Source organism: Drosophila persimilis, unplaced genomic scaffold (genome assembly GCF_003286085.1).
Source record: "Drosophila persimilis strain 14011-0111.01,24,50 unplaced genomic scaffold, DperRS2 tig00000000-arrow-pilon, whole genome shotgun sequence".
NCBI classification, from domain to species: domain Eukaryota; kingdom Metazoa; phylum Arthropoda; class Insecta; order Diptera; family Drosophilidae; genus Drosophila; species Drosophila persimilis.
The window spans coordinates 3,381,063-3,408,044 of record NW_020825288.1 but is presented as its reverse complement, the minus strand read 5'-3'; the positions used below and the strand labels follow the sequence as shown (position 1 = coordinate 3,408,044).

Genomic DNA, 26,982 nt, shown 5'->3' with positions numbered 1-26,982 from the left:
AATAATAAGAATAAAACGACAAATTGCCTCTTCGAATACGGATAAACTTTATCATGAAATATCCTAGACATCGGCCACAGCTGGAATAAGTTTCTTGTACACCTCAATACCACGCAAATAGGTATCCGCTCGCAGATATTCATCGTGATTGTGCAGCAGCACGGGCGTGTTGTTGATGGGCGAGAAGCCGAAGGCAGGGATTCGTGCCTCTCGGATAAAGAAACTATCAGTTCCAGCAGGAAAGACCCTGAAGCGGGCTTTGAGACCACTGTCGGAAATAAAAACAATGAAAAGAATGACTCTCACAGCTATACATCAATACCCACAGCTGTTCGAGGGCCTCCTTGAAGGGCAGCCAGAAGGGATTCGAGGCATCTAGCTTTGTTGGCTCCACATATGGACACTTCATCTCGAAGTCTAGTTCAATGCCGCCACCGGCCTCCTGGCACCAGTCGCGTATCTGCTTCTCAAAGGCACCCACGTCGACGGAGAGGGCGATGCGAATGTCAAAGACTGCCTCCAGCAGCGGAGGGACGACATTGCTTTGGACGCCTCCCCTCAGTTGAGTAAGGTTTACGGCAGTCACATCGCCACTATCAAGGGATGAGTCTTCAGCCAGTCGTTGGGCCTGCGATTTGCGGAACTCCATCATCTTGTTCAAAACGTAATTAAACTTTTCGCCAGCCGTATGGGGCAGCAGCAGGGATCCATGTCCAGCAGTGCCACTGAACTTTAATCTAAGATCTGCCAAAGGAATGATTAATGAGGCAATTAGGAGTATGGTTTAGTCTCTGATATACTCACACCACAGAGTGCGCTCCGCATAAAAAACCGAGTAGGTCTCATCCTCGCTTGAGATGCCCTCGTCCAGGCTAAAGCCCACGCTCATGCTCTTGAAGTAGTCGCCTTTCACCAGCTCTCGCATGCCCAGGTCTCCGCCAATTTCCTCGTCTGGTACATATGTGAGGTACACAGTTCGCTTGGGCTGGTAGCCGCTGGCTTTGAGGGCGCGAATGGCACCCAGATATTGAGTTCCCACGGACTTCATGTCCTGCGAGCCGCGCGCATAGATCCTACCTTCGTTATCCATGAGTGCACTGAAGGGGTCATGAGTCCACTTCTCGGGAAACACGGGAACCACGTCCATGTGCGAGTTCAAGATGATCGAAGGGAGTTCCGGCTGCTTCCCCAACCACTTAATGATCACCGCAGGCTTCGTTGGAAGCGCAGGATGAACCACATCTACTGGCAGATTCAGGCTGTTCGCCTGACGTTTTAGGAACTCCACGCAAGCGCCTGCAAATCAACAAGGAGTGGGAGCGAGTGGTGTTGAGTCGTCAAGTAAAGCCTTACTATAATCCACATCGGGCTGCACGCTTGGAATACGTAAATATTCGCGAAAAATCTTTATCTCCTCGTCGTTCTCCCACTGCTTCACGCTCATGTTTAGGATAATCTCTCGGTGCTATAATGTGCAGTGATCTGCGATGAATGACAATTGCTTTCTTTTAATTCTCAGTTTTCTTTGGATTTAAGCTCTTATCAGCCGCTGACATTTTAACAGCTGATAAGACTGCGATAAGATAAGGCTCGGATCAGCTGTTCCATTAAAAATATCGAAATAACAGCGTTGATTTTGATTCGATTTTCAGAAAGTCTCCATTTTCATCTCATTTGGATGGGGACCGTTTCGGGAATTCAAAAGGATTCTAAAAGACATTTTGCACATTTTATCTTAGGGTTTTCAGATATTTATTATCATACAGAACAATTCTGACCACAGATTAAAAAATATTGTTTCACAAAGGAACTGATAGCAATACAAAAATGCCTATAGTAGCTATTAAATGCTTTAAACTTCTCTTTAGGTTATGGGGGACCATCTGGGAATCTAGGAATCGGCCACAGCGGGAATCAGTTTCTTGTACACTTCAATGCCATGCAGATAGGTATCCGCTCGCAGGAATTCATCGTGATCGTGCAGGAGCAACGGAGTGTTGTTGATGGGCGAGAAGCCGAGGGCAGGGATTCCAGCATAGCGAACATAGCGACTGTCGGTGGCACCCGGGAAGACGCGAACGCGGGTTTTGAGGCCCCTGAAAGAAATACAGAAAAGCAGACTAGAGTTACACCTGAGGCCTAGTGTCGGCAATTCTTACAGGTCGTCAAGGGACTGCTTAAAGGCCACCCAGAAGGGATTTGAGGAATCAATCTTCGTTGGCTCCACAAAGGGGTTCTTCATCTCAAACTCCAGCTCAATGCCGCCACCGGCCTCCTCGCACCAGTCGCGAATCTGCTTCTCTAGGGCTGCGATGTCCACAGTGATGGCAATGCGAATGTCAAACACTACCTCCAACAGCGGCGGCACAACGTTGCTTTGGACGCCTCCCCTCAGCTGGGTCAGATTAACAGTGGTCACATCCCCGATTTCAAGAGATTTGTCTTCAGCGAGCCGTTGGAGCTGTGATTTGCGGAACTCCATCAACTTGTTCACCACATAGTTAAGTTTCTCGCCAGCGGTGTTCGGCAGCAGGAGCGATCCATGTCCAGCAGTGCCACTGATCTTAAATCTGAGATCTGTGGGGAGTAGGGGAGTCATAGAAATACCGACTATCGATTCATATACTCACGCCATAGTGTGCGCTCCGCGTAGTAGACGGCATAGGTCTCATCTTCGCTGGAGATGCCTTCGTCAAAGCTGAAGCCCACGTTCAGACTCTTAAAGTAGTCGCCCTTCACCAGTTCCCGCATGCCCAAGTGACCGCCAACCTCCTCATCCGGCACGTAGGTGAGGTAAATGGTTCGCTTGGGCTTATAGCCGCTGGCCTTGAGGGCGCGAATGGCACCGAGGTACTGGGTGCCCACGCACTTCATGTCCTGAGAGCCCCGTGCGAATATGCGTCCCTCTGCATCCAGATCGGCGCTGAAGGGTTCATGGGTCCACTTCTCCGGGAAGACGGGCACCACATCCGTGTGCGAATTCAGGATGATCGAAGGGAGCTCCGGCTGAGTACCCTCCCATTTCATGACCACCACGGGATTCTTCTCGTTCACGGGATATACGACATCCACGGGCAGGCTCAGGCCGGCAGCTTGGCGCTTCAAAAATTCCACACAGGCGGCTATAAATAGCAGATACGGTTTACGGCAAGGTCATAAAGATCACGGGAGAAAGGTCTTATCGCGTCGCCGTATAGATAAATACTTACTGTAATCCACATTCGGATGCACCGTTGGTATGCGAAGATACTCGCGGAATATTTTGATTTCCTCATTGTTTTCCCACTGTGCGGCACTCATTTCGAACTCAACTAAACGGATCGGAGAGATAAGAAGTTAATAATAGCACTAATTGTTTGTCCAAACATGCGATCGGATCAGCTGTTCCTGTGGGGAAAACACGCACCTTCTCAACACTAGATCGTGACTGTGGGGCCGTGGTGGGGAGCGCGCGTTTAAATATCAGAAAACGAGTGTGGGGAAATTGAAAGTCAAACGCTTATCTGCTCTATTCGTTCCGTTTCGATGTGGTTTACCTCGTTTTATCAGAAGTCTGGGCTTACATTTTAGTTGATAATCTATTTTTTATGTGCATATGACTTGCAGATAGACATATGTACATAAACTGTGTGGGTTTTGGTTGTTGTACAAGTACTTTGCGTTTGTCGAACTAAATTGAGCGTTGGGCTACGCAGAGCAGCTTTGACTTAAATAATTCAATAGCCAAAGACTCTCGCTCTATGCCAAATCTGGGCTTAAGGTTTATTGGCTTAGTTTTCTCTGCTGGGAGCTGATTGATTTCCTTTGAATCACAGGAACTCCGCTCGGGACTTAACTCGATTGCTGTTGCCTCCGTTTGGCCCGCAGCCAGGTCCTCTGATTACTGATGAATCGCCTGCAATCGGATTCCAATTCCAGTTGATTTGTTAATCTGGATGCAAGGCACACACCCGTAAACATCTCGCCTCAACTGTCGGGCATGTAAACAAGTTGCAGGCACTTCAAATTTCGCATATTTATGCAGTTGCTGCTGTTGTTGCCGGTGCTGTTGCCACAGTTGTTGGTGCAACAAGAGCAGCTGCAGCAGCTGCAATGTGACGCCCATACGGTCGTCATCCCTGTGTGTCAAAAGTTTGTTTTAGATTTAGATTTCACGCTTGTTTCTATGGCCGCTCAACAAGAACCGTGCCGCCAGTACACCCAAACAGAAAAACAACATGCAACAGAAAAAAGTGGCACGAAATGAAAGCTGAAGCTCTGAAATTTGTATTGCATGCACACAGCACAGGGTCCCAAAGCTGATATTGTTTTAGTATGTGTACTCGCAAAAAAGTCATTAAAAGTTCATTAACAATGTTGCTGGGATTTTAATGGCAGGCCAGAGAACCCGCACCAGACCCAGAGCCAGAACCCGGAGCAATATGAGTAACAGCAGCAGCAACACCCATACAAACAGCAAGTGTGTCAGCTACACATGTCTGCATTTTAAATGACATACAAACACAACATTTGGATATATCCTGGCAGCTATACATATGTACACTTGTACACAGGCAAACACAACTATAAACATACAGTCCTCCTAAATACATATGTACATGTACATATGTGGGTTTTTGTACCCTTGGAGGGTGTATCAGGGGCTTGATCGGCTGCAACAACAGATGATACGGCCATAATTAAATATGCGAAGAGCTAAATCATTTCTCTAATAGTTGCTATTGGAGATTGGATCCGAAGCAATGGATCTGCAAGGGTATCCAATAATTCGTTACCCGACGCCAGCATTCTTCCCCTGTTGTTCAACTAAAGCTGTGGATGTGAATGTGGGCGTGGGCGTGGCTGTTTGCTGTGCTGACATGTTGTCGCCGGGCAAATAAAGTAAATGAAAATTTTGTATATTGTAACAATTATCCGAGCATCGCAGGCAACTGTTTGCGTTTACTCTACGTGGATTCAGATTGAGCCCCGCAGCTGTGTAGTATCTCCCCACTCGAACTGGCGATGGACAGAGATTGGAGCCACCCTAATCCGTTATGGGCACATTAGGGAGCCAAATGTGGCGATTCCCCCAAGAGGAAACTCAGATAAAATCAGCTGAGCCCGGCTTACCATTCCTGCCCGCACCATTCCTGCTCCAGCTCCTGCGGCGTGCGGGTATTACCTTTTTCCGTATTCCCTTTTCATGCTTGTTGTACTGGCACGCACCCGAAATCAGAACCAGAACCCTGGACAAACTATGACAGCATAGAAATAGAGGCGGCCAGAGGCTCAAGGACAATCCGGGAGGCATGCGTTTGCCTCGCTCAAAGAGCTTCAATTTGATGTGTTTTTATGGCTGTGTGTCGACGCATTAAGTACGTTTCGTTTGGGCCTCGCTGGAGTGTGTCTGCAAAAAAGCGCTGAGCTCTCGGCGAGCACTCTGCCAAACTGCACTCACGGCCGACATCGATATACAAACAGAGCTGGCTGGCCAACAGTGCGTATGGATGGTGTGCACACGGCTCTGCGCTGCTTTGGTGCGTGCAGAAAGCAAACTATGATGACAGTGCTTGAAGAGATTTGTATTCAAAAAGTTTTTGCAACTGCCATCAAAATGTGGAGCACTCGAGAGCACTGAAAGCACTGCCAAGGGGACTGCAAATTGGAACCAATACTCAGAGCTGGCCTTGAACATACGAGTACGAGTAGTTTAGGGTACTGTAGAACTCCCGTAATCGTAATCCACAACTATAATTGAATTTAATGACATTAATCGCTTGATGAACGTTCATGATAAACAAATCCTTTTGTTTGAACATTACCGCCGGATATACACATCAAATTTACATAATTCAATTCTTTTGACTCCTGTTTGCTATGGCCATGATACGAGTATGCTTTCATCGTTCAATTATGCAGCTTGCCATGGCCTGATGCAATAAAGCAATAAAGCAAATCAAATATTCATTGCAATTCATATGTGTACATGGCAAAACTATCTTTGACAGACCAAATTAAATGACATTCGAAATTGGTTATTGGTTTGTGAAGAGCCCCAGCTAGAGCCTGACAAAACTAGGTAAATAATTCCACAACTGCCTCTGCATGGCAATACCAAATATTTTCACTCAAAACCCATAGGTTATGCGAAAGTATGTCATGATTTTGAGTGGGTGCACCCCTCGGTGGAAGCTGTAATGAAAATTCTCTTACCGGGTATGAAAGATATGTGACAAAGGCAACCTACATTATTATAAAATGAATGAAAGAGGGAACCCATTCCGAATGACACAACACATACAGGCAGTAATATGGCCTTTGGTTGAAAACGTGTCATTTAACAGCATCTTAAACGACAGCAACAAGCTGTAGAACTTCCTTGAATGCGAAACCAATGCGCGACATGACACATAAAGAGGGCAAACAGTAAGAATGGAACCATCTCACTTGGCAATTACAGAGCCACAGAGATTAAACGAGGAGCAGTAGCTGGAGCTGGGAGCTGGAGATGGAGCCTTACCAGATCCGGAACACAAACAAACAGCCTTGGGGGCTACGCAACGCCATCAAAGCAAATAAAACACAAAAGTTATGATAAATGCAGATGGAGCATAGCTAAAGGCATTATTGCCTGCCATTTCTCATCAGTTAGCATCGACAGGCAGAGAGAGAGAGAGAGAGAGCAGAAGGAAAGAACAGAGGGAGAGAGTCAAGCAACAGCCGACTTCCGGGTGCAGCCGCCGCCATATTTGCAGGGTTGTAATGGCTGACAGGGAGCAGGCGATGGGCGATAGGCGACAGTCGGTAGGATGGGGGTGCGGGTGCGGGTGTGGCGTCTGAATGGCTTGTAATGAAAGGAGAGACCAGCGAGTGAGAGAGAGCACAGAAAATAAAACATGATTTTCGCTTTGCTTTTATTTTCTATTAACAGCGAAGAAGCACCCGCCCCAGCCTGCCCCCAACCTACCCCCCGTTCCCAGCGTTCCCACCGTTCTACCCATGCCCCCTTGCTTCTGTGAACGATGAGTTGCAATTTGCAAAGTTTTTGTTTGCTCTGGCACGGCCGTAGCACTGCTGCCTGGCGGTTCCTGATGTAACTCGGAAAAACTTCATTTTCCGCTACTTCATTTGAGTTTTGTGTGTTTGGCGCGACAATTTTTTGCCTGCTTTTATTGTGGGGTGGCGCCGTGGGTGCTGGGTGGATACAGTTTCCGTCCTCCACTCACTTTTGCACTTTCCCTTGATGTTGTCTGCGACAGTCTGTGGAGAGTGAGTCTCTGTTTGCAGCGTCCTGCCAAAGCTAAAGTGTTTTTAATTGTCCCCCTAAAAGAGAGGGCGAACCAGCCACACGTGTGGCAGCCATCAGGAGTCAGCCATGAGGATCGTAGCAATTCCAATGGCAATTCTCTGCTGAGCAGTGCCAGTCTCATTTCCAGCTATCTGGTTTCCTGGCAAACTGGACAAACTCGACAACTGGCCAGCTCCTTCCTGGCAATCTCTTCGCCAGACATCCGCTCCGAGCTCGCCTCGCCGGGCCCCGCCCTGCTCCTAATGACCGCTGGTAAGTGCCCCGATTTGTGCAGTGCACTCCGTTTGACCAGAACTGCAATTAACTAATTGATTGAACTATTCAATCGGTGAGAATGCACAGCACGCTACCCCATTCGTGGCATGGCACTGCTGCCCGCTGCCCGCTGCCCACTGCCTGCTGTCCGAATGAATGGGTGTGGCCCGATTATTAAGGATTTGGGCGAGTGAGCATTTAACGCTCCACTCAGTGCTGTATCTGTAGCTTCTGTGGCGTGGCCGTGCCACATTGCTCATTGCATGTGGATGCGGAGCTGAAAGCTTTTAAATGCCCCGCCATTAGCCATTACAAGGGCAGTGGGAGTGGCACGAACAATAGCACAGACAACGACAGCCACAGCGACAGCCAGTTCCTATTTCTGGCCAAGTAATGCTTGACTGATTAATGACCCGAGCGCAAGGCATTCAGCTGTAGTCCTTATAATCGATTTTCAGTAATACATGCAGTCTGGTGGTTGGCTTCACATCCACCCCAGCCCCAGCCCCAGCCAGCCCTAGCCAGACAGCATCTGAATCTGAATCCCCTTTGCATCTGACTGGCGAAGAGCTTTCCACCTTTATCCCGGCTACATCTTGCCACCTGCCACAGTGTTTATGTGTCCAGATTTGTAATAAACTTGTTCCAATCTCTGCCTCCCGCACACACTCGCACACACACACCCAGACACAGATACCACACAGGAAGAGAGACACAGACACAGAGACATAGATAGTCTGTGTTTCTGTATTTCCGGTGGCCAAATGCAAACACACATAAAAAATCGCCACAATCGGATGGTAACTACTACCCACAACACTTTTCTCTGGGGATTTGGATTCGCCCTGGATGCGGCTTTTTAGAGTATCTCTCTTTCTCTCACTCTCTCTGTGGCGCCTGTTCGCTCTTCCGCACAGGCTAATAAATGCGAAGTGCAACAATGTATCTGGCGGATTCCGTGTATCTCTTCCACATAGGTAAGCACATTTCAGTGGCCTCTGTTGTCCCTCCTGCTGTTGCTGCTGCGGCAGTTGTTCTCGTTTTTCCTGATGCTATAGTTGCAATTTGTTGCAATTTTCTCCGTTTTGTAGTCGCTGGTGTTGCAAATGTTTTATGACTGCAATGCGGTTACCCTTCGACCTCTCTGCCTCTTAGATGCAGCCACCGCAAAATGCATTTATGATGCATAAACATAACGCCCCAGTGACACGCCCACACAAGGCAACTAGGCCTGGGCTGAGGTGGGGGCCAAACGGGGCGATACGTGGCACGAAGCATGGTGCACTGAACACTCTGAACACACGGGGCACGTTCCATGGGGGGGCGGCCATTGCCGTGTTGCTTGTTTATTGTCCGGGGGAGGGGGTGCCGGGGCACGGACACGCCATGTTTTATTTAATGTAGGAGTCATATAATGTATTTTTTTTACTGCCTCTGACACAAATATTTGTCCGGCAATTTTGCAATTTTCCATTTTAACGAATCACTCGCCACCAGCGGCAACACCGCCACCATTTCACGGTGCCACCGTGCCACCAAGCCCCAGGCTGCACACTCCACACGAATCGGCAATGTCAACCATCAGATTTGACAGCCGAACGTTATGGTAATTTAATTAACCATTAAAATGAGATTATTGTGTAATTTATGCATGTGACAGCGTCCCCGACAGCTCTTTTAATGAGTCTCCAACTGCGGCCATAACTAATAGAGCCAGGTGGCTGGTGGCGCGGAATGGGAGCAATTAACTTTTCCATCAGACAGGCGTCGTGTCAGGATGGGAATGGGAATGGGAATGGCGGTGGGGATGAGGGCTTTCGAGCCATGTTTGCATTGACATCTTCTGACACATTTGCCATTTATCCCGGCACCTTGGAGCGGCTTGAAGACTGCAATTTCCTGCCCGAATGTCCTCTTCTCGTTTGCCACTTGGCTTTGGACACTCGAAAAGTTTAGCATCAGCAGGAAGCCGAAACGAAAGCCCAATCCCAGTTCCAATCCCCAAGTCAAATGTAAGTTATATTGATGGATTTGCACGCTGCGCCCTGTCCCAGGACATCCCGGTCCTGGCCTCATGCTGGGGCTTCCTGCTGGGGCCCGGAAATGTGCCAGGCCAGGGCCCGGACAACCGGCTTAGAGCTATCCATTTGGCGATGGCGATGGCCCTGCTGCTGGTGCTGGTGCTGTCTGGCGTGGCCCGTGATAGTAATAGAAATTGATTTACCATTTTGTGTGCACGAAAATGTGCAATTTATGTGTCCCCTGCCCCTGCCCCTTGTGCCTGCCTCGTGGCTCAGCATAGAATAGATGATAACCTCGGCGGCTTGTGGATTGTGAATTGTGGATTGGGGACAGGACATGCATATCGTATGGACGGGGTATCTGTACATAAATGCCAACCCATCTGCCACGGCTAATGCATTTTTCAAGTGGAGTGCATAATTCAGGAGGCGCATCCAGAGTCAGTTGGTCATTCCACTGGCCACAGAAGAGGCGGGTCGGTCGCATTTAGCATATCAATGCCAGTAGATGCCCGTTCCATCGATCTCTTTCGCTCTAATTGCCGAAAAATAATAATGCTCTTGCAACAATCATCATCATACCGCTGACCTGGCCGGCATCAACTCGGACGGTTGCAACGCCGCGTCGTTTGTGGCAGCCCGGCGCTCATATTTGATTTGATTGCACAGCAGGAAACGGGATGGGGCACGGGAACGGAGGAGGTGGCAGTGTGCAACCGCATCATTGCCAGTCATTTGATGTCCGCTGAATAATTTACAGCTTTACAGCAATTTCGAAACCGAACGAGCGAACAACGCCCAATTTCATTTCCCCCAAAATTTATACTGCCACAAATGTACGGGCATTATGCAGGAGATGGAACATTTCTGGGGGGAACAGAACAGGAAACTGTCGATTTAATGCGAATTCTTTTCTATTTTCTTTTTCCCTTCTGCCCCTTCCCTCCTGGATTCCGCTGATTGCATGTGGCAATGAGTTATTGGGCAGAGCAGGGTATGGAAACTGTATGGCAGGCCATCGATTCCGAGCGAATTAATGCTCGAGTGGTACCCAAATGGAGCACAAAGGCTTTGGGTGCGCATAGATAAGGAGCTTAAGCCTTCAGTGGGAGCTATCGATTTCCATTTCTCTAGATATTCAACTGAACCGACTTACAAATTACATTTACATAATGCAACCCAAAATTGACAGCTCCACCGCCCCCGCTCACGCCCCCGCCCTCTCCCTCTGTGGATGGATGGCCAAGCTACCACAAAACTGTGGAAAATAAAGAAAACAATAAAGAAAATTGCTAAGAATTGCAGAGCAAGAAAAGCTCGGGCGAAAACAAAGGAAAATGAAATAAACCCGCAACGAAAACAAAGTCGTAAATTCAATTTAAAGCTTGACAGATTGCCACACTGCGACGACGGAGGCGAGGAGCAGTGGCACGGGGCGTGTCACAATGGTGCAGCTGCAACGTCGCAACGTTACAGCGGCAACAAGAATGGCTCCAGCAACAATGGCCGCTTTTATCTTTGGCCTAGCAAGCCGCGGAAAGTATTTGCCCGGAGCTGGAAAAATGAAACCCTCAGAGGCTGACTGGGAGATGGGATGGGTGCCTGGAGGGTGCATGCACTACTCCCCAGTGCAACCGAATTAGGGTCAAGTTTTGCTGGAAGACCTGGGGGGGCACTCGGAAGGCGCCGCTAGAGAACCCCAATTAAATGGGCTTTAATAAGCTCAGCCACTTAAGCAGTCAGAAATCTGGCAAAAGAGGTTAAACGGCTGGCAAACTTTGGCCAACAAGCTGCAGAAGAAGTTGCAAGAAAGTGCGAATTGAGGAGAGGCAGAGGCAGAAGCAGCGTTTGAGTTGGAGGCTGTGGCAGCGGGAGCTAAGTGCTGGCTCAAGTTGCAGTATTGTCCGCACGCTTTTGTTGCATTTTGGGCGGTTGTGGCACGTCCCCATGGACCCCACGGACTCCACGGACCCCCCGGAATGGCAGCAGCAGCTGTGACCCAATTTTACTGCTCCCGATGATGGGGCACATTTTAAACACGTAAACGAGTCACACCACGGACTTGCCATGTCACCGGGCTGGGCTCCATTTGCCCATTAGCCCAGTACAGCCACGTGCAAGTTTATCACGCGTGGGTGCCACCTTAAAACCGCAATAAGGTCAATCGCATAGCCACTGCCAGCACCAGCAGCAGCACCGCCATCACCGCAGCAAACGCATCGCAATTAAAGCCAACAAAATGGAGCACCACAGACGCATCCCACTCAGATTCGCGACCAAGCCAATCAACGGCCCCAGCCGCAGAGCCACAGAGCCACACACGCATCTCTGACACACTCACGCACAGTGGGAGAAGCGCCTGTTGGCTGCAGGGAGAGCATTAAAGATATAGGAGATACCAGAGCCTCTCCTGGATCCGATGGAGAGTCTCAAAGGGATATGCAGTGGGTCCAGTGCTTGCTCGGAGCCGGATGGATCAGAGTGTGGGGCGGTGACCGCGGCCAGGAAACGGGCACAAATTGCGTTTTAACGCATGCAAATTGCCTGCGTCCACGTCCTGGACGAGTTTATTGCATTACAGACATTGCAGGCCGGAGGCGGAGTTGGAGGCCTGCCTGGGTGCCTGGCTGCCCGCCTGGCTGTGTGCCCTGAAATTGCCACTTCGCACTTGAGCTGTTGTATGTCCGTGTGGCCCTGTGGTTGGGTGCCAGCGAGAGGGTTCCACAGGCAGAGGCAGTTGCCATTTGTAGCCAGGTTCCGTATTGTCGCACTACCCCCAATCCCAAACCCAAACCGGGCTCGAAGCTTTCAGCTGCCGCTCCAACTGTTCTGCTGTTCCTGTCGTTTTCATTAAGCCAACTGACATCAGCGATTGCAATATCAGCAGCAGCAAAAGCAACAGAACCACTATAGTAGGTAGTGCAGCAGCAGTAAAAATAAGAGACACAGGAATAGAAGGCGCCATTTACCGATACCGATGGAGCATATACCCTTAAACATTTTGATAATTCCGACTTTAGCAAATAATTATAGTAATAGGATCTGGGATAAGAGCATTGCAGAGGATTCACTTTGCAAAAGATTAAAGATTAAACGTTAGTCGGAAGTGCTTTCTAATCACAATGCCCTCTGTTAGAGTATAACAATTTCAATGCAGTCTTTCAGGCGCTCCGCCATTTGCAAAACTGTCAAGTCAATGTGGGTGGCTGACGGCTGAAAATTTATATATATATTTTTACTTATTTCCATTTTTTTTGCACAATATTTCACCCCTTTTTAACTATGGCAACTGTGGGCGTGGCGGCAGCAGCAGCAGCAGAAGCAGCAGCAGCAGCAGCTTATTGTTGCAGCTGACGCAGTTGTTGTTTGCGGCTGTTGCCGGATGTTGCTGTTGTTGCAGCTGCTGTTAGTGTGTCATAAATTGTATAGACAAGTTAAATATTATGCATACGCACCATTGCACTTAATAACATTTCGGTTGGCCTGACAATACCCACCAGCGTATGGGGACCTTGTATGGGACAGGGACAGGGACAGGGACACGGACAGGGACAGGGTGTATATATAGGTATATCCATATGTATGTGTACTGCAGTGTATGTGCTTAAGCTGCGTGCTGAATTGAATTGAATTAAATTAAAATAAATCTCCTCCGCCGAGAGAGTGTCGCATAACTAAGCAACGCAAGCGTATGCCATATATTTTGTTCACAATCATATTTGCATATGTTCTCGCAGAGTATGTTATATATATATATATATATATACGTTATATGTATATAAAGCGAATATATCCTTCTGCAAAATGAAGTGGAATATTCTTGGCGACTTCATTATACATATGCTTGAAATGATATCAAAATTATTTAAAATACTGACCTACATTTCATAGATAGTCACAAGACCCCTTCACAAATTTCGAAAGTCATTAAATATTTCTGATTTTTTGAAGCTGAAGCAGACCATACTCTCATCCTCGCAATCAGAAATATGAAATTTCTGAAGTGAAACTCTAAAGAGCCCTCTCTAGTAGCTATCTGTTAGACCCACTTTCAGCTCCATTTGCTGCCACAACAGATAAACTATTGATCATCATTAGAAACACCTACATATGAGCATGACTCCAGCTCCCCCCTTCACACTCCCTCTCTCCCACTGACTGCTATGAAAGAGCAATGTTTGCCTTTCTACTTTCATTCGCACTCCCCTTCCCCGACACTGGCAATGCAAATGCTACACATTGTCCTCGGGCCGATTCCTGGTGCTGGTCCTGGTCCTTGTCCTGGTATATGGACTGCCATTACGCATACGCCGGGTGTGCGAGCATGATATACACCTCACTGCGTCTGAATGGGTTCTGTTTGGTTGATATATGGATATATGGGTGTGTAGTCCCTGAATGTGTGCGAATTTCTGACAGACGTCAGTTTGGCTTATGTGAGTTTTGCATTTTTTATGCATTTAAATAACAAAATTAAACTAGCAAATATTTCAAAAGCAATTTATGGTTGTTTTTACTCTCTCCCTTATCTCACTCTTTCACTCACTCACTCACTCTCTCTTTCTCTCCTGTTTCATATTCACAGATTAACAAAAACACGCAGAACAAGAATTTGGGCGAACACAAGCGCTGGATCCATGATCCCTCAAGTAAGTAAGCCAGGTCCTGGTGGTCCACACTTCATTGGATTTCGCCTGGGGGGCTACGGCTACGGCCAATTAAGTTTTCAGAAAAGCCAAGGACAAATGGCCGGCAATGTGTTATCGCAGTTATGGCCGGCTACAGGGCTTGGGGCCTCTCTCCGGCGATGGCACGGAGTGAATTAATAAATTAAATTGAAACACTCCTCTGCCTGCAGGTGACCTTTGCCGACCGCTGAACTGCAAGAAGCGTGAGATTTGCCTGCTGGAGGACGAGTACAGCGCCGTGTGCGTGTCGAAGAAGGAGCTGCACAAGAACCGGTAAGTGGGATCGGGCAGGGGGGCTTCCATTATGGCTGTTGTTAAGCTTGATGGCCTAATTAAAGGGAAACTGAAACTTACACCGAAGCTAACCCCAAAACCCAAACCTCAATCCAACCTTCTCCAGGGATGAGATAATCACCAAGGCCAAGTACTTGGAGGAGGAGGCCAAGCGGCGCGTCAATCAGCAGGATAACCAGGACAGCCAGGACGCCGAGGACCTCACCAATGATGATGAGGACAACAGCAACGATAGCAGCACCAGCAACAATGCCCCAACCAATGTCCAGGCCAACGAAGAGAGCGACGACGAGGACAAGAGCCTGAGCCTGGGCGACGACGACGAGTCCAAGGAGGATGATGTCTTCTACGAAAACAACATTGCCGGCGGCGATAAGCAGCAACAGCAACAGCAGCAGCAGCAACAACAGCAGCAACAGCAGCAGATTCCACCAGCAGGAGGAGCACCAACCGCCATTCAGCAGGACGATGATGAGGAATTGGAGTGAGTAGTCGAGCATTTAACTTTGGGCCGCCTTTTCAATGGGATTTCACATTTCATTAAGCAAATTCTCGTCGAACAAAAGGGTTGAGGGTCACCTTTGACATCAAAACCGGGTGCCGTCTCCTATCGCAGATTTGCCTGGTGGCCATGCTAATAACAAATTGTTTTATCGTGTATAAAAATTCCGCAATAAATTTACAGTGGTACAATTTTTAGCACGCAGTCTTGCTGGTGCCCGGGCCAGGGCCCGGTCCCCTGTTTTTGTTGTTTCTGCTGCTGCTGCTGGTTTTTTTTCGCTGGCGCTGGCATACTTCTGCCTGAATGGGCCGCAACGACAGCTTTACGGCCTTTACCCTTTGACGCGTGCCGTCGTCGTATCCTCTGACTTGTTCAGTGTTATCGCTTTGACCCTAACCCAAATTGTGGAGCCACACGCGAACACTTCCTCAAGGAAAGAGCAACTCGAGCCTTAGCCAGTGGCAGGAGAAGGGAAAAGGGAAAGCGTGTAGTGCCTGCGGCAGGTGTGGCAGTTGGAGAGGCAGGAAAATGAAGTCAAAGTCGAGTCTGTGTCAAGGCCTGATTGGCTTCCCTTCCGAGAACCTCTCCAAAAAGGTGGCAAGGGTTACCATGTTTCCAAACAGCGATAGGAAGTTGTTGGCAACTTTCAAACATCGATTTCCGTTGTGAAAATGTTTGCCTGAAATTTTTCGGGGGAGTGTGAAGCCTGAGGTTATCAGCAAATACATACAGAAATCAGAGAAAAATCAATGGAGAACGTGCCTTAGAACTACTGATGCTACGGAAGATCCGAGAGCCACAAGATTCCAGATTCCAAGCACCTGAGGTCGAGCTATCGTCAACAGCAGAACTTCATTCAAAGACCAACTTTTGTGACAGATTCTCCCCTGCCACCACTTGAAAATCCTTTTATAAGCCATGACCCAAAATACCCATGTTTTCAAAATATTTGGCTTGTTGTTGATGTTCATCTTTTTTATCGATTGTTTTCATTTCCAAAAAAAGTTTAATTTCATGCTCGTCGCTTGACACTTTTTTTGGGTGCCACCAAGTGGCACAAGTGAAAGTTTTTTCCTACATATATCCTTTGATGAGGCTTTGTTGAACGGAAAACTCATTTTCGGCAAATACTTGCGCATACAAATTGTGGAACATTTTCTGGCAATGGAGCGATAAATTTCCACACCCACAGGCGATTGTAATTGAATTAAAATCCATTTTCCAAACAGCCACGCCCTCATCCGTGCCCCCAAAAGTGTCGTGTCTGTGACTGGGTGTGTTTGTCTGAGTGTAAAAATCAATCTATAGGCAAATCACGAGTCCGGGTCCGGGTCCGGGTCCCAGTGCGCTGACATTAACAATGGCTTTTGACATTTTTTCCTATGTGCACGAATTTTCTTTTCAATTTTGCTTTCACGGAAATTTCCCTTTTATGCATACATTTGTGTGGCGAGAGTATCTATGTCAATGGCATGAAATATGAATGCCGTCTGCGGAGTGTGCCCCACCACGCAGGGGGCAAAATCAATAGTTTGATCCAACATTTCCTACTCATCATCGGGGCCTGACAGGCGGCAGGCGGCTGGAGCCTTTGCTCCTGCTCTAGCTCTCATCTTTCCATTCAGGCAAATGTCAGACAAAGGATTTGCTTTGGCAAAGGGGTCACTCCCTGCTCGGAAACGGGGCCACTTCTAATAGACCAGACCAAAAGGCAAGGCAGGCGGCAGGCAGGCGGCAGGCGGCACCGAATGTGATCCAGTCATAACTCATGTGTGAGGCGGGCATTGTTTGCTGTAACAATATGCCATGCCATCGAGCGGGTTTCGGAGCGGTGGCAAGTGCCACATAGTTCAGCTCTCACCTCACCTCAGCCACAACTCAGATATTCCACTGTGTGTGTGCGTGGGCATGGGCATGGGCGTGTGTGCCACATGCTGCCTGTCTCTGGCAGTTATTCGAAACCACTGAGCTGTTTTGTGGTCTATGCACATGAAGCTGTCGGCTCCAGCATCAGAAGCAGCAGCAGAAGCAGCAACAGCAGCTCAAAGGGAGTCCTGCCCCCGAAAACCCAGTTGGGTCGGGCTGTGTGGCAAAATTGAAAGCAAATATTTGAGTAAAAATTTACACATTTTTCATAGGGACACAGGGACACAGGGAAACGGCATGTGGCCAGCCATTTGATGGGCAATTTGTGCAAAGCAACCGCAGCTCCTGTGGCGGAAAGGCCATTCAAGATGGCAGCCCTGTGATGATGCCGCTCTCGGAGCTCCTGTCACTGGATGTGGCCGAAACGATGAGGCATCGTTTGTTGCATGGCACAATTTATTCGTCTTACTATTTACTTGCCCCTAAGAATTTCATTAAATTTATATAAACAATCCGTCAGAGGGAAGCAAACAGAACTCCAAGCGGAAGCGTGCAAAAGAACATGCGAGAGAATTTTTAATTAAAAGTGAGGCACACACACACACACAAAAATATATAGCTATACGTTTGTATTGGTTTTTGGCCATTGGTTCGTTTACTTTGGCTCTGCAACGAAATTGGCCAGGTTGAGTGGCGACTGCATGCAAAATGTTGGACAAAAAAAGACACAAAAGGTTTACCCAGCCACAAGCTCAAATGCAACCTTCCTTTCATTTTATTCAATTTGTTGGCTATTTTCTTTGGCCCTAAATAATAGTATTAAGGCACTATTTATTGTTATACAAAATGCATAGCATTTGGTTTGGAGAGCAAACACAAATAGCTAAGAGAAATTGCAATAACAATTGAGATTTCCATTTGTATTCCTGCCGAGCGGTAATTATGGGAAAGCACTATTCTGTTCAGCATCTGATTCGCCGACCGGAAACTGGAATTAATATTTTACATACCAATACAATCCCCTAATAATGACTGGCAAATTGGGCCAATTAGGAAAATTACTTTCTTTTCAGTGGTCCGACAGAAGAGTATGGGAAAAAATTATACGCCAAATGCATTTGATATTCGTACGAGTACGCGCAAAAAACACGGGGGAAAAAAATCCCCAAATTACACGGAAAACATTGCATATACACATACATATATTTCGAAATAAAATTATGAAATATATTGGGGGATACAGGGGAGAAAGGAGTGCTCCTCTGGGCCATCCTCTGTGTCTGTGTGCGTGTGTGTGTGGGCAATAAAAACTGATAAAAGCCTCAACCTAAAGCCTTTTTTAATGAATGGACAGCCACTGCAGAAACAGTAGCAGGAACAGCGGTAGCAGAAGCATCAGCATCAGCAGTGGCAGTGGCAGTGGCAGTGGCGGTGCCCAGCAATTAATTGAATTAATCTTTTTGTTGGCTTTTAATGTGGGGCAAAAAAAGAGTGCCGCAAAGTGGTACAGTGGCGTAAATTATTTCTTGCAAATGGCCGCACAGAGAATGAATAAAAGATACATTGCTGCATTGATTGGGGTCCAATTATGATGTTGCAATTTAAAACCAAGAGTGGCAGCAATAGTGGCCTTTAAGGGCTCATGAAAGTCAGGTCAGGCGTTCCAGGCATATTAAAAGTCATTCATACGATAACGTTTCCTATTCATATGCTCATCATTGTGGTTTCCCACCTTAAGCAGCCCCTGTAAAACAACTTGTAATCCTTGTATTCTATAAATTAAATCAATATTAAAGATAATGCAGTACACCGATACGTAGCCAGTATGCAGATACCCTATATGATAACCAGGAATGTTATGTATCTATAGATTTCGAATAGAAGGTTCTCTGGCCATAGATATAAAGACGTTTACAATATTCGTATATTTATCTAATATATGTGTAGTACAATGTCCCTTTTTCGGTCTCACTGGAAGCCTGTTGGCAGTTTAAATATTTGCACAAATTATTAAATAAAGTTTGAGGCAGGGCACGACCTGTGCCTGTCCCGTCTTGTCCTGTCCTGTACAACTTCCTGACCAATCTCATGGCTCGACTGTTTGCCTGAGCGTGCGTGCGGCGTGTATTAAATAAATATTTAAATAAATGTATAAGCAGGAAGACGGGGACACACCCGCCGGTGTGTCCTGGTCAGCAGGACAGTGCCAGGAGAGTTCTCCCGTTGAACCTACCTGGGGACTCCTGGATAAGAATGGAAGCTGGAGAAGAAAAAAACCAACGTAGACTTCATTTGCATAAAAATTAATTTTGCATGTCATCTATTTGTTGCTGTTGCGCCCTCTCGAGCTTTACTTCTCTGATTTCTCATGACTTCTCTCCCTCTAAGTCTAAGTCTACCTCTGCTCTCTTTCTTTGCATAAATCCACTCGTCTGCTGCCGTACAGCAACTGCAAGCCGTGTCCTGTGGCCAAGCCGACGTTCCTGTGTGGCGCCGACAACAGGACCTACTCATCACTATGCAGATTGGATTATCACAATTGCATACATTCGACAACCATACGGATCGCCTGCAAGGGATTCTGTCCCTGCAAGGGTAAGTCCTCTCTAACAAACGGCAGAAAAAAACGTACTGGAAATTCCGAAACAAATACAATACAAGCCAAACCACACCACACCGCAACCCGAGTCCCAAACCGAGACCCAGCTCCAGGGGCAGGCCGCATAATGAGCCTGAGCCTGGTCCTGAACCTGGCAAGCGGCCAGATTGTGACTGGGAATGGGACTGGGACTGGGGATGGGGACGGGCCTCTCTGTCTGTGGACAGACTACAGAATAAATTGCATGCATATTTTGCGACAGGCTTAGGCTGCCCGCCAGAGTCGGGAGTCATTTACCCACCGAAGTATGCTACAGAAACGGTGTACGTGGTGGGTATCTGGTGTGGTGGGGTGTGGTGTGTGGTGGTGCACCCTCCGCTGCCGCTGGCAATCCGCGCGATTTATTCAAGTCTGGCAATTAAAAATTCCAATTACCAAACAAAGGCTTTTGGCCTTAAATATTTTCGCCGAGCATATCACTTGTTAAATATTTAATAGGCCGTCGAACAAGTAGCCGCCCATTGTTCCGACGCCCATTGTGCTGTTCTGTGCCTCTCTCTCTCTCTCTCTCCTCCACTCTCATGAGCGGATGAGAACGAGTGGCGTCCACTCGGTGAGGCAGCCAGGAGGCAGCGTTAATTCTCAATTTTTCACAGATGAGAGAGCACTGCCAGGCAGCTCTTGTTGTGGCACGAAAGGAAAATACATACATAAAGTAGAAACGATGGCTCGCTGAACAGTTGGCTGGCCAGGGAAAAGTTTGCCTAGCCAAGCGATTTTATGACCACCATTTTGCGATTTTCCATTTTCCATTTTCGTTTTGCCTCATTTTCCAGAGAATGTCGATGGAAAGCGGCTGCAGCGCATCGCCGGCTACAACAAGTACAACAAGAAGATCAGCCTCGAGCAGCAGCAGCAACAGCAGCAACAGCAACAACAGCAGCAGCAGCAGCAGGCCTACAAGGACAGCAGCAACAACAACATCATGATGAACAGCGGCAACATCATGGGTGGCAACACCAACGACTTCAACACGATCATGAATGTAAGTTGGTTTTTGGTTGAGCCTCGGCGTGGGGTCTGATTTGTGTGTGTCTTCCCGCAGGACAAGGAGGATAACAACCGGCACTACAACCACATCAATGCGCAGTACACCTTCACGCCCGAGGAGATCAAGTACGACAACAAGCACTACAAGTATCTGAAGTACACGGCCTACAAGAAGGTGAGTCCGGGGTTTTGCATACGAAGACGTCTTCCTTCACGCACTTCCTTTCTCTATCGGTTGGCAGGATGCCAAGTACCAGGAGGACAAGCACAAGATGCGCAACTACAACGAGGTGGTGGAGAAGCAGCAGCAAAAGTTCAACAAGAATAGCAATTTGAATGGTAAGGCCAGCTGCCAGCTGCCAGCTGCATCTCCAAAAAAAGTACCATCTTATCATCCTTAACAGCAGGATATCCCTCGAAATCGGCCGAGTGCAAGCCGCAGCAATTGACCGCCATTGGCAACCGTCTGCTCGACTGGTTCTCCGTGATCATGGCCGACAGCAAGAAGCGCCGTCAGCACAGCCAGAAGTCCAAGGCCCACTTCCCGCCCGCCTGCAAGACGGAGGCCAAGTGGATGTTCGGCCATCTGGATCTGAACAACGACGGGCTGCTGTCGCTGCAGGAGATGTACGACCTGGAGCACGACCAGAACGAGCGCTGCATCAAGCCCTTCATCGACACCTGCGACCTGGACACGGACAGTGCGATCAACACACGGGAATGGTGCCGCTGCTTCGAGAAGACCGATCGCCCATGCGCTGCGGTGCGACGAAGAATCGCCGGCGACTTTGCAGGTGAGATAGGTACAGGTGGACATTTCTCTAGCTACATAACACTAACTACTTCTATGTTCTCTCTATGTATTCGTATGAGTTGTGCGGGGGTCTTTGGGTTTCGTTTATCCCCCCCTCCTACCCCCAACAACAACAACAACAACAATAAACAACCACGCAAAACTAAGCCCCAAAAAAAATGAAAAAAAGAATTAAAGGGTAGCAAAAAGAGTAATTCTGTTTCAGTTGGTTTTTCGTTACTTACACTACTGCTCTTTACCTATCTCTCTCTCTCTCTATATCTTTGTATTTGCTACTATATGCCAGCTCTGTCTCCCTCTTTGCCTCTTGCCTCTTTCCACTTTCCACCTTCCACAGAGCGCTTTGTTTGCTTCACACAATTTACTCGTACTCTTACTCTTACTCTTACTTTACACACTCGTTGGAAAACCCTTTTCAAACTATAATTAGGCGCCTGACAGCCAAATAGAAAACCCTGACACACTTCCACCAACACTTGCCACAAACAGATACACACAGATACAGATACAGACACTCATAGATAAAGATACAGCTACAGATAGAAACACCAGCGATTTATAGGAGTAACCTTTTTTCGCGCTCTGCTTTTGTTGTTAGCTCTCGTCTCTCACTCTCACTCCCCTTCTCCTCTTTCTCTATCTCTTAGCCAAACGCAACTTTTTTAAGCCCGCAAATTAAACACTTTTAACAACAACACAGAACTTTTTTAAACCCTCCCGCTCCGCTCTCGCCACATGCCCCATGCCCATGGCCATGCCCAATGCTTTTGCGTTTGCTTTTTCTAAACTTTAACTATATAATTTTCTCTTTCTATTTCTTTGTGCCTATCCTGCCACACGACCCACAAACATCAAAATAGAATACTATAACAACAACTTTGCTTGTGCCGCTTTTCACTCTACCCCACTGCCCCCCCCTACCCCATTCAGCCCCTGTCAATTACTCTGACTTACTAAAATGTGGCATACCTCTTTTACTCCTACTCCTCCTACGCCGCCGTCGCTGCCGCCGAATGCCGAATGCCTATTGTTGCCGACGTAAACTAATTAGGCGCCTACGCCCCAGACTGCGACATCCAGGGATTCTACAAGCCCACCCAGTGCCACAATTCGGTGGGGGTCTGCTGGTGCGTGGACAAGCACGGAGTGGAGTTCGCCAACACCCGCACACGCGGCAAGCCCAACTGCGGTGAGTACGGGGGGGGTATACTATCCAGGGTACTAGTCGGCTATAAACACTTAACATAAACATTCGGTGTGGGAATACGGGTATAAGGAAAGCCCACAAAGTTTTACAAACGGTCCACTGAAGGAGCGATCAGAGGCAGAAATAATTGAATGATAGAACAGTCCGGGGCAGGAATGCTTCAGCAGGAATGAGCGAGTAAGAAAGAAAAAGGTACACGTCGGGTTTCCTTCAGAGAACAGCGAAGGAAAGATGCAAAACAGTTCTTAAGTATGAGGCAGCCTACGGGGTTCATTGTAGAAACCTGTAGACCAACAAAGAAGCGAGAAAATACGATAACAATGGAGGAGCGAGTAGAACTGAAGGACTCTAATGAAGGAGCGAGAAGCAGCGGAAGGATTGTAGCAAGTAGCAATGAAGAACTAGTAGTTGCACTAGGGTTACTATAAAGAAGCGATTAGTAGCGCACGGGTTTTAATGATGAAACACCCGACATCAGTTATCAAAGCTGTTCCATATAGCAGCACAATGTCTTCCATGCAGAAGCTGCCAGGATCAAAAACGAACACGTTGTCGTTTATCTTTTGAGTGTTTAAATATAAAAAGCTATGCAGGTTTTTATGTTCCAGAGTAATCCCTGGTGGTTTACATTGGCTGAAATGCCAATTTATGCGGATAACTGCCAAAAAAAAAACATATATACCAGAGCTCCTTTGGTTAGTTTCATATGGATTGGCCACCTGAGCGCTTGGCTTATAGCTGCATTGAAATGGCAGCATTTAAGCCAGGCTTTAGCCCAGTTCTTTGCCGCAGTGCTAGTGCCAGGGCCAGTGCCAATGCCAGCCTATCGGCAACGAAAACTTCTCGCACTCCACTGCGGATACGTAATCCACTTACACGAATCGCCCAGCCGGATTCAATGCCTGGGCTGGCCGTCAGCTTAAGCAGATTTAACCCTGCACTTAAGGTTGTTAAAGGCAGGCCCACGGGTAATAGGGGATCAATAATTGAGTTTAACTATTCATATCAAGTATACGCCATGCATAACGCATGAGTGTGGGCAGAAGAGACTCCAGCCGTTAGGCAAAGTACCCTCTCTGCGGGACATAGAGGGGGAAACGGGAAAGCTATCCTGCTCCTTCATTAGCACACCAAAATGGTCGATGAATAAGCAAGTATTTTATGACGCCCACCAATTTTAATTTGATGTCTAATCCAAGCAGAGTCCGTGGTTAATAACGCCGCATCACTCACTTCCGATGACGAGGATGAGGGCGCCGACGACGAGGACAGCGCGGAGGGCAGCGCCGATCAGATGCTGGTCTTCTAAGCGACCGCGGACCGGGGGATGGAGGATGGAACCCGGCTGGGGAAATTGATAGCCCTGGGCCCTGGCGCAGCCAATCAGCGAAGCGCCATTGGGCCGCCAGCGTTATAAAAGAAAATTAATATTATTATTATTACTATTATGAAAGCAAACAAACCGAAAATGGAAGTAAGAAAAAAAAACGAAGCAAAATCAACAGCAAAAGCGAAAAGCGAAAACGAAAAGCGAAAACCCAAGCCCAAAAACCGAAACCGAAACATAAATGTGCAGTAGCCAAGTAAGCGTTTTTGAATAGAAACTACGTAATAGCAAACAGCAGAAAAACCACTCACACATACATATACCACGAGCCACACACACACCCACACACCCACACTCGCTGGATAAAATGAAGGAATTACTACATCATCGGACAGCCGCAAGAGCAACCGCCAGGAAGGTGCATGCGGGAGCAAAACCAAAGAAAAACTGTGGCATAGTTGGGGGCGCATTGCACGCAAATCGTAGTAGCCACCCCTAGACCCCCCCTGCCTGCCCCCTCCACACACACACACACACACAGCATCCATCCATCCGCCCAAACAATTTGTTCAACCAATCAGCAGCACCAGGAAGCCCCATTTTTCCCTTTTCGTTACCACGTATCAGGGCCGTTTGTACGGATGGTTGAACGGCCATTTTACTTGCTTCCGTTATCGCAAGCAAATCCGTCTACTTTAGCCTTTTGAGACAAGTTAAGATGCATTAGATATATACAATTATTGGCCGCCCTCCCCCGCCCACATCTGTCCTACTCTGCTTTCGCGCAAGCCAAAACACGACACACGCTAAGAATTCCGCCCAAAACAAAACAAAACAAAACAAAAAATATATAAAAATTTATGTGATAAGTTTTTGAAAAATGAAGCATTGAAGCAGCAGTTTATATGTACATGAACAATGACGACTACCGGACAGTGGCGGTCTGAATCGGAATCGGAAGCATAATGGCGTAATGGCCCGACCCAATCGGTGTTGCAGATTCAGAGTCAACGCGTGGCCAAAGAGTAGTTTGTGTAGTACTTAGTGTGGAGCCGAACTCATGACGCGTTCACTTAGTGTTACTTCCCCAGATATATAGTGAGAGAATGCCGAGAATGCTAGGGCAATGGCTTGAGGCTTTTGGGCAACAGCAAATGCAACTGCAACGGCATTAGCATTGGCATTGCTTTGTTAAGAAACAAAATAATAATCATTTGTGTCAGCACCTGCCAGGGCAAAACGTAGCACTTGCTTCTATCTTAACCGAGTCTCAATAAGACACAAACACAGACACACACACCCACACGCGAACACATTTGTATTTTGGGCAAAACTTAAACTGCAACCGATTTCCGGTAGAGCAATGAAATTTACCACACACACACACACACACACACACACATACAAACACAATCCATACGAATAAATAATATATAAAACATAAGCGTACGTGAAGGAGGATAGGACGAAGGATTCAGCAACAGCTTACACATGCATATACAAATAAATATATAATATGTTTAATATGTAAGTATATAAGTGGCATAATTAAGTGGCAGCAACAGCAAACAGCAGATCGACAAGACGTAGTTCATCCTTAATTTATTTTAAATCAACCTTTTTTCAATATATTCTCGAAGACAGTCGGAGATGAATCAGAGGAGAATCAATGTTTTTAACATGTTTATGAGCGAATATGATAAATATAAAGAAATGCTTGCAACCAAAACGAAATTATATAGCCAATTGTAGTAAACGAAAAACAAAAACAAAAACAACCAATGCATATGAATAAACTTTTTAATTATAGCAAAAATGTACGAGTACGTGTACGATTATAACCAACTAACAGAAAACATTATAAAACAATCATTTTGAGATCCAGCGAAAGCGCGGAGATGAATCTGTTTTCGGCTGCATTTAAAACAAAAAACAAACAAAAAATACAAAAAAAAATAAAAACAAAAACAAACTAAACAAATTATTGTATGTGTGGTGAACACCCTATAAACTGACTATGTACTACGATTACGATTGTATTTATGTATGTATTTATGTACTTGTGTATTATTATGCAAATTGCATTAATTCTAGAGAGCCCAAGGGGAAGCCACAACCGAAAACGATAATGCGAAACCGAAAACACACAAACACATAAAACCGGAATCCCCCCATTTGCGGACCCTTGGCCCCCCAACCTGCACTCGATATAAACTGTATTTAAATATGATTTCCTAGCGCCCTATATTTACAAACTTTTAATCCACGCAACGCAAAAGCCAACCCACAAAACAGGAAATAATTTGCAATTTTGAAACTATTACTAAATACGTACGTAAAACATATTTGTTTCGATTCGATAGCAGAGGTTTTCGTTTTAACTAACTACGATATCGTTTATACTTTGTATGTGGAATGATGATGAAACCAATAAATATTATTTAATGCAATTTAATTCCTGTCTTTTGCTACAGCTTCGATCTGCGGCCCCCCAAAGACCGCATTCCTTTCTATTGCTGGCTCAAACCAAACCAAACCAAACTCTTGGCTATTTTTGTACAAATATTTATATGCTTCGAACTAACTTTTATGTGACTTTTGGGCAAACGAATGTCCAGTGGGGCGCGTGCAAGTTGACTTGCTGACAACATTAAACAAATTGTTGCCAACTTGTGACATTTAAACGGGGCTCCAGAACACAGGCGGCAAGCGGCAAGCAGCACCAAGATCCACCAAGAATGCGAATGGCTAACAATAAATTTACTGAGCTAATTTTATGCGCAAACAAAAAACAACAAAACAACGATGAAACAACAACCAAATGGCAGCAACAAAGCCAAGAAGAAGTCAACGAGGGCGACACGACGCGCAACAGGCGCACAAAAAACAATTATGGCGCAGATTTAAATAAATTTTAGTTTGCAAATGTGACACATACTGGGGCGGGAAGGGGTCTTTTAGTGGGGGGATATGGAGCACAGCAAAGTCAGCGGCAACGGCAGCGCCAACGAGTTCACACGCCAGTTAGTGGGGGACGCTCGCTGTTGGCAGTGGTGTCAAGGGTGCAC

The 26,982-nt window shown here is 46.9% G+C and overlaps 3 protein-coding genes across 6 annotated transcripts in view; 1 reads left to right on the top strand and 2 right to left on the bottom strand.

Moving 5' to 3' along the window:
* Positions 1-26,369, top strand: part of LOC6595152 (proteoglycan Cow) — a 40,048-nt gene extending 13,679 nt beyond the window's left edge. Inside the window, exons 2-11 of one of the 4 annotated variants that reach the window (XM_026984477.1) lie at positions 14,153-14,216; positions 14,426-14,528; positions 14,656-15,033; positions 19,364-19,512; positions 20,353-20,561; positions 20,622-20,741; positions 20,809-20,905; positions 20,971-21,360; positions 22,432-22,569; positions 23,790-26,369. In XM_026984477.1, the coding sequence (XP_026840278.1) occupies positions 14,153-14,216; positions 14,426-14,528; positions 14,656-15,033; positions 19,364-19,512; positions 20,353-20,561; positions 20,622-20,741; positions 20,809-20,905; positions 20,971-21,360; positions 22,432-22,569; positions 23,790-23,896 (1,755 nt within the window). In that variant the 3' untranslated portion in view covers positions 23,897-26,369. Of the gene's footprint in view, positions 1-14,152; positions 14,217-14,425; positions 14,529-14,655; positions 15,034-19,363; positions 19,513-20,352; positions 20,562-20,621; positions 20,742-20,808; positions 20,906-20,970; positions 21,370-22,431; positions 22,570-23,789 lie in introns of all 4 variants that reach the window. The other 3 variants (XM_026984475.1, XM_002020106.1, XM_026984476.1) reach the window with 3 other exon arrangements.
* LOC6595082 (aminoacylase-1) lies at positions 28-1,489 on the bottom strand. Its single transcript, XM_002020108.2, has 4 exons — positions 1,354-1,489; positions 805-1,296; positions 327-744; positions 28-268 (listed from the first exon to the last, which is right to left on the bottom strand). The coding sequence occupies exons 1-4, from the start codon at positions 1,442-1,444 to the stop codon at positions 64-66; spliced, it is 1,206 nt and encodes a 401-aa protein (XP_002020144.1). The 5' UTR covers positions 1,445-1,489; the 3' UTR covers positions 28-63.
* Positions 1,729-3,315, bottom strand: LOC6595083 (aminoacylase-1). Its single transcript, XM_002020109.2, has 4 exons — positions 3,210-3,315; positions 2,631-3,122; positions 2,160-2,577; positions 1,729-2,096 (listed from the first exon to the last, which is right to left on the bottom strand). The coding sequence occupies exons 1-4, from the start codon at positions 3,298-3,300 to the stop codon at positions 1,892-1,894; spliced, it is 1,206 nt and encodes a 401-aa protein (XP_002020145.1). The 5' UTR covers positions 3,301-3,315; the 3' UTR covers positions 1,729-1,891.
* Positions 26,370-26,982: the final 613 nt, after the last annotated feature.

Excerpts from the sequence above, each read along its gene's own strand:
- LOC6595082 (XM_002020108.2), bottom strand. The coding sequence starts at position 1,444 with ATGAGCGTGAAGCAGTGGGAGAACGACGAGGAGATAAAGATTTTTCGC. Across the intron at positions 745-804 it reads TGCGGAGCGCACTCTGTGGT|ATCTTAGATTAAAGTTCAGT; the intron begins GTGAGTATATCA and ends TTCCTTTGGCAG. Across the intron at positions 269-326 it reads AAGGAGGCCCTCGAACAGCT|TGGTCTCAAAGCCCGCTTCA; the intron begins GTGGGTATTGAT and ends TATTTCCGACAG.
- LOC6595083 (XM_002020109.2), bottom strand. The coding sequence starts at position 3,300 with ATGAGTGCCGCACAGTGGGAAAACAATGAGGAAATCAAAATATTCCGC. Across the intron at positions 3,123-3,209 it reads GCATCCGAATGTGGATTACA|CCGCCTGTGTGGAATTTTTG; the intron begins GTAAGTATTTAT and ends TGCTATTTATAG. Across the intron at positions 2,097-2,159 it reads AAGCAGTCCCTTGACGACCT|GGGCCTCAAAACCCGCGTTC; the intron begins GTAAGAATTGCC and ends TATTTCTTTCAG.